General features: G+C 44.0%; 1 protein-coding gene across 13 annotated transcripts in view; it reads right to left on the reverse strand.

The window, feature by feature from the left end:
- The window catches only part of TLN2 (talin 2), a 383,956-nt gene that overhangs the window by 63,710 nt on the left and 307,640 nt on the right, over positions 1–12,606 (reverse strand). For all 13 annotated transcript variants that reach the window (XM_090029605.1, XM_090029610.1, XM_090029613.1 and 10 more), the window contains 3 exons: positions 9,115–9,216; positions 6,876–6,995; positions 3,212–3,358 (listed from right to left, as the gene is read on the reverse strand). In XM_090029605.1, coding sequence (XP_089885731.1) covers positions 3,212–3,358; positions 6,876–6,995; positions 9,115–9,216 — 369 coding nt within the window. The remainder of the gene's footprint in view (positions 1–3,211; positions 3,359–6,875; positions 6,996–9,114; positions 9,217–12,606) is intronic.

The following is a 12,606-nucleotide window of genomic DNA, read 5'->3' on the forward strand; positions in this document are numbered from 1 at the left end:
TCCTGTCTTGCTCTGTACAACTGATCTCCCTCTGCTGCCTTAGTGATATGCTGCTCTTTCCAACCCTGGTGTGGCAAATGCACATTTGGAAGGAACACCAGCCAATAACATCTTAGCACAGGGCCATAATTTTGTGTTCCAATTGGCAGGCTGTACACAAAGACATTGAGAGGCACATCAGTTACTCCTCTGTCTTTGGAGGCACTCATTGTAAAATGGTATTATCTGCTAACAAATAAACAACATCTAAACAATATTTTAGATCAAGCTAAATTGTGCCCTTCAAACATCGTATGAGATTGCATTGTCAGTTAGTTATCTTAGCTTGTAACATAACACAGGGAACCGTGGCCCCCACGAGTGAATGTGTACATTCTGCAGCAGGCTCAAAATGGCCTATTAGATTGCCTGCATGTATCCAGAATTATTGAAACAAGGCATTTGCTAAAGAGAAAACCAACAGCCAGGTGGAAAACTGACATCACGCTAACACAGGAGACAGTAGAAGAGAGAACTGCGTCTTTGCCAAGGCCATCTAGGGAAATTTGATCTCGTGGGTAAGGTTAGTGATTTTTCTAATTTCATGCCCTACAAATGGGACACATGTTTTTAACATCTCATCAGAGAGACCCATGTACTGAAAGCTATGTGATGTTAATCATGTCTGTTTCAAAAGCAATCCTGAGAAACCTCTGTAACGATTTAAGCCTGTGGTTCAAGCTAGTCTGGATATTCCAAACTCAAAGGCAAAAAAGTTAGAAGTTACAGTAAAGATGTCCTTAACTAGAATCTTTGTAATCAAAAGCTGCAACAGTTATTTGCAGCAGGTTCTCATAAAAAACAGATTTTAAATATGGTGAAGAAAGAAAGACTTCCTGCTGCCTTGGGATTTTGTTCTGTAACACTGACATTGTCTCTTTTTAAAGTTCTATCTCTGCAAAAGTTGCACCTAGTACAATAAGCTATTCTATCACAGATTCCCTAAGTATATTTTAACTTCAGACAATGCTGGGCCTGGTAAAGACTGCAATTATATCTGGAGGGACACCCCCTATCTGTGCCCCCCCCAACTAATTTATAATGCCAATGAACACAGTTTTTGGAAACCCACTACTACAAATTGAAGGAAGATACTGGTGATGTGAGTAGGACTGGAAAAAAGAAGTAATAATTCTACTTCATAAGTAGACATGTTTGTCCCATCCATGTTTGTGGCACATAACACGTAAGCCAGTTAGATATTTTGACAACCTCATAGTGGATGAAAACTATTAACTTGGCCAACCACACAGATTTAAGATTTCCATGATAATCTTTACCATTATACAAGTACTTTTTATCATATTAGGTCACATCTGGATGAGCCCGACTGTGCGGCATGTGGCCCTGCAGACACGTCTGTGGCACCGCATACCACATGTTTAGCTGTTTTCTGCACTGCAGGGGGGGAGGGTTGCTCCCTGGTTATCCAGAGGTCAAATAAAACAGTGGAATAAAAAAAATAAAGTGGCATATGTGGGGACAGCATGCGACGCCCAAAACTTCAGCCTGGCCAGCCAGAGCCATATTCCAGCTACCTGACAGGCTCTGTGCACCTGGATCACAGCTGCTGCAGCCCTGGGAGGTCCCCAGGACCCCAGGTAAGGCTTCTGAGGCCAGTCCAGTGTTGGCCCCAGCCCCCCTACTCCACCTGGGATAATTTGTCGCTTGCCAGAGGGAACATGGTACAGGCATTCATGGATTCATAGATGCTAGTGTCGGAAGGGACCGCAACAGATCATCGAGACTGATCCCCCGCCTAGGCAGGAAAGAGTGTTGGAGTCAGATGACCCCAGCCAGATGCCTATCCAGACTTCTCTTAAAGACCCCCAAGGCAGGGAAGAGGACCACCTCCCTTGGAAGCCCAGTCCAAATTTTGGCTACCCTTACCATGAAGAAGTTTTTCCTGATGTCTAGCCTAAAGTAGTTGTCCCTAGGGAAACAAATGTCCACACATGTGCGAACATGGCTTTAGAGTTGAATAGTTCTCTCCGTAGGGTATGTGCAGATGTTACACACAGATCAACTGGATGTGTGCAAATACTGGGGGAGGTTAAATCAGGCAAAAAGTGGCTGGCCTGATCTAAATTAGTTCACCTGAGGAGGTAAACTAAGTTAGACTTGGAATGGGTTAGTCTGATCTGCTGAACGTCTGCACACATTTGGAGTGCAGTCCTGGGGCTGTGCTCTTCCTATTTGCCCTGTCCCGACTGGGATATTTTTAGTCATCACACCCTGCCCCTGCCCTCTGCAGACCTGCTAGCTCAGGGGCAGGCAAAGTCTAGCTTGCGGGCCAAATCAAGCCTGCAACAGACTCCATTTCCCAGCAGCCCCTGCCCATGTTGCTCCATCAGTTTCCATGGAGACCCCAGAAGTGGCAGGGTGGTGACAGTGTGGGGCCAGGGTTCCTATGAAGATTGACCTGAGCAGCGCTAGCAGGGTGTGTGGCTGGGCAAGGAGCTGCTTTGGGGCCAGGGCCTGGATTTTGCAGCAGTGACAGACAGCATGGGCCGGAGTTGGGGCAGAGCTGCGATCTGCTGCCCACACAGCCTGCGTGCAGTGGCCCCAGACGTGTGCAGGCCTCAGATCGCAGCTCTGCCCCGGCCCACACTTGTCACCACTGCAAGATCTTAGCTCTGGACCTGGACCAGCTCCCCACCCAGCTGCATGCCCTGCCAGCGTGACTTGGGCTGGTCTACATGGAAACCTTGGCCCCACACTGTCAGGGTGCTGCTGCTCCTGGGGTCTCCATGGAAACTGGCAGGGGCAGGGGTTTGGGCTTGTGGGAAATGGAGTCCAGGTGCCAGCCAGATCAACCATTTTGGCCACCCCTGTGCTAGCTCTACCCTGATCCTGCCCCCTTTGCCTCACCCTGAATTACTTAGATCAGGTTCCTTTCATGGCTCCCGGCACAAGCAAACACGTACGCAAGCCATTCCCAATCTATGATCATGCAGCTTAAAGTAAGCCATGTGATCATAGATTGGGCAAATGTCTGCAGGTACCCTTAGGAATCAGACTAAAGGGGAAAGGACACAAGTACATTTAGTCTACTATACTGACTAATGGTTGTTTGTATTCTCTTCCTCACTTTCAGAAGAAACAAAGAAACTACTAGAATTCTGCTGGTATTGCTGTACAGTATGAAAGAAAGCAACAAGGAACATCTTACTTTTTCAGTGACAGCACGAGCACATTCTATCAACTCCCGTTTGGTGTAGCTGTCTGTAGGGCAAATCTGGAGAGCTCCAGCTTTCTGAACCAGAAAGATACATCCATGACCAAGTTCTTGCACCCGGGTCCTGATCTGGAATCCTATCTGCTTAGGCAAGACATTGCAGGAAGGGGAGGCAAGAGAAAAAGATGCTTAGATTATTAAGTATCTTCATAAACAGAAATGTTTATTTCCTACAAAGGCCAGATATAAGAGTCATATCTGACATTCTGTATTTTTTCTAGATACAGCTAAACTCACAAGTGGTGTCATACAGAAGTGCTCATTTAACGGGAGTGTTATTCAACAGAGCACAGGGGATTAAATTCTGGCTATAAGTCTTCTGTGATTTACACAAGGCATTTGTCCCACGTCCAATTTATGCATTTCTAAAACACAGTAGAAATTTCACAACCTTTTCCCCCTTCCCAGTGTCTATAACACTTGTTCTATTTTATTACTAAGGGCATTTATACACATACCTTTTTGTCCCGTGATGCACCAGAGACCTGTCGGGCAGGAGCAGACTCGATTAACTGAGTCTGTTCCGCGTGTGAGCTGATGTGCACTGAGCTGCAGCACATGCAGTTATGTAAGTGGCAAAAGGCGTGCCAGCACGCAGAAAATGATGGGGGTACACTTTTGAACTAAAACACCTTGAAGGTACACTGCCACCATTTTTTTTAGCACTGATGCGCATTTCAATGCTTATACAACTGTATATGCTGCAGTGCCGGACACTTTTAAAAGTACTTGGTGCTGTGGCGTGAGCATGTGTACAAATTCCCTAAGGCCTCAAAGCAAAAAATAATGTTTTCTATATAAGCTGACAAACAAAGGAAGTCCTCAAACTGGGACTGAAGAATATGTAACCTTAATGTTTCAGGTACCTTAATTTTATTCACAGTTGAATATAGCACAAATTCTTGGCTGTTTATTTATATCACCAGTACAGGCAACCACCATTTAGCACTCATAACTGATTCCTGAAAAAGTGAGCATTAAGCGAAACCGAAAGTATTTGATGACCTAAGATGGCGATCGCAATCGTTTTAATGACCCAAGATGGTGACCACAAGCATTATAACAAAACTCGCTGAACGCTAAGTGAAATCAGGTATCAATTTCAAATGAGCGTTATGGTGAAATAGTGCTAAATGATACAGTGTTAAGCGGGGGTAGCCTGTACTTAGCATGTCCACATGAAATGGCCAAATTGTACTTACATCTGGAAATGATCTATTGCATATCTATTCTTGAAACAGAAACCAGAAGTGTTGTCTCAACCACAAAAGCTAATGTGAAATTTTAATACTTACATGTATGTGTACATATAAATTTGTGGTTTGGTTAATAAGTAAGTAGGGATAACACTCATTAGTTTCAATAAAATGTTTCTTAAAGCTCCAGTTAATGTGCATTATTTTCATGAATAAATTGCCATTGTGTCTAACAATATACATGCTGAATTTAAACCATTATTTTTGATTTAGCCATTGAGTGTCAAGAATATTTAAAAGACTGAAGTGAATTGTCAGTGATGAGACATAATTAGTACGTGAAAAGCTTTTTGAAGGTCTTTTGTTTTGATAATCCGATACACTTGGTAATCTGGCAAGATACGCTGCATCATCATGTCAGGTTTTTGTATGCTGGGTAATCAGAGCAATTTAATGACTCACAGAAAACTGATTCATTCACTTTATCTTAGATCCTATGCAGCACCTACTGTAAACAGTCACTAGAAAGGAGGCAAATAGAAAAAATGCCTTTGTTGGCACAACAGCCTGAGAATTTATGGGAAAAACTAGTTATCTTCACTAGTTCAAGTCCTACGTAAAAAGGGCCAAGAAGGAAAAAAGACCAGGAACGGCATTCCAGTCTCTCTCTGTGTCACTCTCAGTGCTTTTGATTGAATGCTTCAGTTCACAGACTGGGGGAGGAATTCCTGCAATTAGGCTTGTGGTGTGAATACAGGCACTTACAAATTAAAACCTTGTTTTAGACAGTTTCTAACATTCGCTAAAAAAATACTGATTTATAAAATTCCACACAGAAAAGAACTTACTGCACAGAAATTTCAGAGTAAGTGAACAGCATTTGAACAGCGGAAGTCAACAAAAGTATTCAAGGAAAGTGTTCTGTAATATTGACCTGGTTCTCCTTTACTTCCTGTGCAGAAATGTTTTTTTCTATTGATGCACCTACATGGTATTGTGCAAGGTTGTGAATGAACTGTGAACAAATCTAACAAATTAACCTATTTTACTCAGCTAATTAGAAATTAAAGTGGTGAGTGGTATAAAATACCTATGTTAGTTAGCCCTATGTAACCAATTTATGAAAAAAGCACAATGCAAACAAAGATGGTAGCCTGGACTTTATGCTAGTAGGACAGGTTGTAAACATTTTCTATTAATTCCCCTTTTCACCACTGAAAGCAAGAGCACTAAAGCTTTTACGTGGTTATACATGCTGTTGTGATCCTAGGTATGATCATAAAATGCATCTGACTGGAGGGCCCGGTGGCAATGTGGTGGGGCTGCTTATGGCAGGGCAGCTCCTACAAAATACCACAACGTTGCAACCTCCAGAACAAGGTGAGTATAGGGCACCTCAAAACCCTCGCTCCACTGCCTTAGGAGTACTCCTTGGTTGGAGAAAGACTAAAAGACATCATCCTGATAGAAACACACCGTCACTGAGGCATTAGGCATTCAGCAGCAGTTCTTATCTGTTGCTCTCTGGCAGAAACAACAACCACTGAGGCAATGAATATTTGGACTTCATCTGGCCTTTGGATTCTGTCTCAGTGGTCTAAAGAGGGGGTGGTAGGTTCTGGGCAACCTCTACTCCTCCATATTTTTGCCTAGGCATGCACATCAAAGGTCTTGGTGTGATCACCTGACTATACTTCTTACATGTACACCATGATCCAGAGGATCGACGGTTGCCTACTGCATGCTGTTGCCAGAATCTGCCTTAAAAAAAAAAAAAGAAAGAAAGAAAGAAAAAGCAATGTTAGGGTTCCAAGATAAATGGGCCAAAATTTGAAACTCAACTGTAATGTCGTGAAGGGGAAGGGTGTTACAAAAACAAACCCCTATATTTATGCTGCACCTACGACTCTGATCCTAACTGTGGACCAGGCTGTATAATACGATGCTTAGGCCAGTGGAGAATGTTTTAGAAAACACAATCCCATATATTTTTCTATCCTACATTTCAAAAGTCTGCTGGACAGAAACTGCATTCCCTACACGATGGACTGTGCAGACTGTGTGGACATTATGGGCATACCAATAAACAGATGGTTGACAAGGTAAGTACAGTGAATAGACTTTTCCTATTTAGAAACTTATTTACTGTACTCATTTTAGCATCCACTTAGATATTTGAGAGTAACCACTATTATTTCTAGATGGTTGTAAACCTGCTCTCCGTCTGACTGAGAAAAATCAGACTTGGGGAAGCACGCAGCTGAATTATAACCACTGCATTCCTGTATGACAACCATGTAATCACACTATTTTCATGTTATCCCTTATGTTACACAGTAGGAGAATATTCAATATTGATAGCACTGTGCGTTCAGTTTTTAGAGGTCTAAAAAATAGCAGACCTCCTCTGGTTCAGCTGTGGCTGCTGCCATTCGGCCCTGGAGAGCCAAATGCCCATAGTCATTGGTCATTTGTGATGCAAGTCCGCCCAACTCCTCCGGGTTAGTAACCGACTTAGTCATCTGAAAAAAGAAAACAAGCAAAAGAAAAAAAATGACAAGCATGAGAACAACTTGTTAATGCTACACACCAGCACACTGACTTCTTTTGTCACGCTGAGGATGAGATGACTGCTTTTACGGTGATTCAGTTTCCAGCTAGAATTCTTTGAGCCAACCTCAAGCAAACATGCCTTTTTAGACCCACGGAAATGAAGAACTCACAGAACACATGAAGTAACTGAGGAACAGTTAGGATTGGTAAATCACTCCTCACGCAGTAGGGAACAGGACTACTGAAGAGGAGCTCAGTATGTTTATCTTGCTAGGTGAAGATGGTTTCAGATGGGATAAGCAAGTCATTCTCATCCAGCTCTCCTAGCCATGCTGATGGAGACCAAGATGTAGCTCCATGCAAAAAAGGAAGTATACTGAAGACTGATATAAAATATACATGATCTATCACAAAGTGAGAGAAAGGCAAGGAAAAAGCCCTGGAATAATACTACATGAAGAGATTTTGCTTTTGATACAGCATCAGCACAAGTACTGAATATCTTTTTAAAATATGTCTCTCCTACTGAAGAGAGATTTTTTTCTTTCACACAAGCAAAACCTGGTAAAATGAAGAAATTACAGTTTTTGGGCAAAACCGTAAACTAGTCTTATTAAGATCTTCCTGGGCTGACAGAAGTACAACTAACTGATGAAATTACAACCTATGACCTGGATAGACTGCCCTTCTTTTCTGAAACATCAAAACATTCCCTTGCATGGATCTTAAACCGTCCCCCTGCCATTGTATACAATAATATAAACTTTACTAAAAAAACAGAACAAAAGAGTAAAGCCCCAGCAACTGAAGTATTCTTTGGTAAAAGATCAAAATGGTTTACTATCATAACTATTACTATGAAATATTAGAACTAAGTTTAGCCAAGAGACTTCCTCTTCATTTTTCCCCCCAACTGAATCACATCACAAGAATTATGTAAGAAAACAAGAATCTGACCTTTTGTTGTTCACAAAATGAACAAAAATCAGTTCTCACAGGGTCTTATCTCAGTCAGAGCCAAGGTTAAAAAATAAATATCAAACTGAAAAGGGTTAATTTATGTCAGCAATAAACCCTGAACAATATTCCAATAACATAAAGCTATTCCAATAACTATTTTTGTTTTTCATAGAAAGTAAGCCTCATGAGAAATACTGAACCTCACATTCCATCAATATATACATCTCATGCAAAATAACCACTGTCAGCACAAATTATTAAGTTAGAAGGCTTTCCTAGTAACAGCTGCTGCACACTCCTAACCAGCAGCCTCCCCTTCCCTTTTAAAGCAGATAAAATGTACATTCGTCTACCCCACAGGTCTACTTAAAGACATCTATAAAGCATTAACAAGCTCCTTAATGATCAGAGTAACAGATTGATTTTAGCTTGGTCTCCTTTGGTCGGAAGTTCTCCAATATAAAATATTCTGGCATATTCAAAACTTTTGTTTCAGGACAGGATCAAGTCATAGATCGGCTTAAGGAAAATCTTATTCTAAGGTGAGGGGAAGGGTGTGAATTAATATCAGTGACCTAAATAAATTAGGACCAGAAAAGATGCAGCAAACTGGGCTTTACTTTGTTGCTTTTTCCAACATTTTCTCACCTCAGTGGTCAACACAGCTTACTTTTTGATTCATTTTATTCACTTCTGATTGCTGTATTCCCATCTGTGGGTAGAAACTGTTGGTTACTGGCCAGCTAGTGCAATCCTCTTAAAATGCTCCTCCTGTTTTCATATCTCATTCTTTTGGACAGCATCACAGACAGAACAGTGTGTAAACTTTTTAAAGCTGCATCTTCTGCAGTAGTCAGACTGGAATTCAGAGGCATATGGCACTCCTCCTCCAAAGGATCATTTCTGCCTATCATGCAACCAGGTTCTAATGATTAAGCTTATGAGATGCATCACAGCTCTTTATTTTGCCTACCCATAAAACAGACAAAGCAGTCAGAAGTCAGTTACAGGGGTGAGCCTCAAGTCAGAACTGATTCAGCCTAACATCCAGAAGAGTGCTTCTTGTTTCTGCCAGTCACTTGGCACATCTTATCTAGCTATTATATATAAGGCCTCCTCATTTCTTACCATTTCTTGGGCTGTTACAGCAATTGCTTTAGAATACTTCACCACAGTTGTTTGATAATCAACAAAAGTTCCCTTTGGATCTGGAGGAGTGCCCTCATCCAACTGTGGAGAGAAGGGAAAACATGAAGGCAACATGTGACCTATATATAAAGCTTCCATTCTAATACTAGATTGTGCAGTTCATAATTATGGGTATAATACTCCAAGAGGCAGATCAAAGCATAGGAAAAGCCAGTGTCCTGCTATATCGGTAGCTTTATGCAACTTGCATGTAGTATGCCGTTTAGTGACTCAATATTCAAGCTCAGATTTTCTTTACAAATTCAATCCATTTATTATTCCCTGCCATGATTCCTCCTACATATAAAAATGGTTGGACAGTGCTTGGCAGAAGGATCATTCACCTAAATAAATAACATTTTTAATCTGCATGCTTTTTGAGCCAGACAAATAGCAGACTGAGTACAAATTCATGTTCACAATAAATTCACAACTCATTTGTATTATACAGTTATTACACCATTCATAATATAACTTTTGCAAAGCAGTAAACTACTTCAGCACTCATCACCTGCCTTCTGAAACCAGTGTGTTCCAAGAGATGGGGTGATTGGTTATATCAGATAATGATTCTTTAAATGTGGCTTCCCTGACCTTTGTTCCTGAAGCCCTCCATCACTGTCCAAAGATGAAAAACCTGAACAGAAGCCAATATGACTTCTTTATTTCAGCACAGTAAATATATCCCTAGTTCAGGCTATGAGTTTGCATGTCTGTATCTGGTCTCTATTGTGAAATTTATTTTTCCAGAAAATATTGTACAGGACTGGTAGGACTGAGGGGTGTGCTTCTGTCAGATTTCAAAGAGAATGATAATTAGGGGTGACCCAAGGAAAATTTTTTGGGCCAATACCAATGGCCAATTATTAATAAGCCATATTGGCCGATACCAATCCGACTGCTGATATGCAAGCCTGGCAGCTTGGAGAGCAGTGTCTGGCTGGTAAGTCTGCTGCAGGGGAGGAGTGGGGGGTAAAGAAGGTGCATGGGGGATGCAGACTGAGGTCCCTGCAGTAAGGGAGGGAGTGGGGTTGGGGCTGGGGTAGGTGCTGCCCAGCCAGGGTGGGCCGTCAGACTGAGATGCGAGTGGCTTATCTGGGCAGTGCGAACGCACACACACGCACGGCTCCTGCCAATCTGTGCACTCCTGGGGAGGCATGGGGGCGGGGGCGTGTGACCCCTGGATTTGTGCACAGGGCAAGAGCAGGCTGCCGCTGTGGGCTGGGGCCAGGGGCTGTGCCAGGTTCTTCCTGGCAGTGGGGCTGGGCCATGGATGTGCTTGGGGTAGATGGCAGTGGTGCTGAGAGTGGGGGCTATAGCAAATTCTGGGGTGGCTATAGCCTATAGCCCCCCAAAATCCCTCCTCTCAGTGCCACCACTGCCAACCACCCCGAGAGCACCCCTGGTCCAACCTCCTGCTGGGAAGAGCCCAGTGCTGCCCCTGGCCCCAGCTCGCAGCAGCAGCAGCCTATCTTTGCCCCACACATGGATCTGGGGAGCACATACCCCCCCATGCCCGCCCTGGGAGTATGCACAGCCACCCTCTGCCCCACACCGCTTGGACAAGCTGCTCGTGGCTCTGTCTCATGCCCTGTCCCACCCAGGCAGTGCCGGCCCCTGCCCCAACCTCACTCTCTCCCTCACCACAGGTGCCTCAATCTGCAACCCCCTACACTACTTCACTTCCCACTCCAATAGATTTACCAGCTGGATGTTGTTCTCATTGCTGCTAGATTGCATTCCTGGCCATGTGCATGCTGTGGCTATGCCCATACGCGCAACATTTATCAACAATATTATTGGCCACATTAGCCCAAAAAAAGCCCATTGCTGATAATGACAATTTTCCTTTTTGATGGTGTCCATATGATATAAAACGACATATCAGTGTGCCTCTAAAGATAATGTGTACAGATTTAAGAAAATGCTCTTCAATTGCTAACCTTTCTTTTTGTTTGCCCTTCCTAAAAAGGTTCGCACCTTGGTTGACAGGCAAATAACTTTCAGCTCATACCTTTATTTTTGGTTTATTTAAAGCTGGTCCCTTTTGTACATAGTGTCATGTGTTCAGGTTTGTTTTCTCTCTCCTTCATGTTTTCTCTCGACTTAATCCTCCTGTGAACTTCAGAACCTTGAGGCTGCTTCAAAGTGAAGGTCTGAATGAGGAATTTTAACCTCCAGGAGAAATAATAAGATTTGGTACAGTCTCTATAGAAGTCTTCCCTAATCTCGTAACTCTGATGGGATCTGGATCTGGATTTTGGATGGGAAGATTTTCACAACAGTAGACTGACAAACCATTGCAAATAGATAAATAAATAAATTATAGACTGCTAACTTCAATTAAAGTAGTTGCAGTCTAATATGCTGATCTGGCAGCCAGGAGAAAAAGAAAAAAAATTACTTAGTGCCTTGATTTATATCAGGGGTGTCAAGCATATGGTCCATTGGCCAGATCCAGTCTGTAAAGCTGGGTCATTCTCCCCACAGCCTTGTTGGGGATGACTTTCCCATGGCTGTAGCCAAGTGCCAGGGTACTGGAGCCCCAACAGCACCATGAGAAGAAGCCTGATGCTTTGGTGCCATTTCCATGGTGGCAACTAAGTGTCAGGCACGCTGGAACTCTTCTCATGAGGTCCTGAACTGGAAGGTGGTGGTTGCAGGGGTGGGGGTGTCTGTGGGCTTGATCTGTCTGTGGGGCCAGCTATGTACCATTCATCTGGCCTGCAGACCAACCCTGCACCCAGATGCAGATTAATGCATGGGTCTGTGGGGCCTGGGTCCCAGGGCCTCTGCCAATCAGGGGCCCTTGGATGCCTGGGTTCCCTTGGGAAATGGTGGGTTTCCCTTTGCAGGCGGGCAGCATTCAAACCTGTAAGGGGTCCTGCTTGGGGCTGCCAAGAGCAAGACGCAGGGGGTGCCGTGTGCACATGCATGACTACATGCATACATGTGGCCAGGAAGACAGCCAGGCAGTGTGAAGAGCAGCTCCCTGTAGGTAAGTCTATGGAGCAGAAAGAGAAGAGGAATGGGAGAGGGAAGGGGCAGATCGAGGCCCCCACAGTGAGGGGCAAGAGTAGGGGAGGGTCTGGGGGTGTTGCTCAGCCAGGGTGGATCATGGGATCTGGGGCCAGGGTGTGGAGTGGGATAGAGCCATGGGTGGCTCATCCAAGGGTGTGGGGGAGTGGCTCCCTGTCACTTGACACCCCCCACCCCAACAGAGGCATGGGAGGGCTATGTGCCCTCCCATATCTGTGCGTGCGGTGGATGGGGGCTACTTGCTGTGGGCTTGGGGCTTTTTGCTCTGCTGCCTTGGCCCCAGGAGTCCTATGATGGCCATGTGCTCCCTGCCCATCCAGCAGCAGTGGAGGTGGCAAGTTGTGCCTCCCATTGCCAGGTTGCCAGGGGACATGCAGCTGGTGTGGGGCCCCC

This window comes from Crocodylus siamensis, chromosome 15 (genome assembly GCF_052110815.1).
Source record: "Crocodylus siamensis isolate JL-2025a chromosome 15, ASM5211081v1, whole genome shotgun sequence".
In the NCBI taxonomy this organism is placed as follows: domain Eukaryota; kingdom Metazoa; phylum Chordata; order Crocodylia; family Crocodylidae; genus Crocodylus; species Crocodylus siamensis.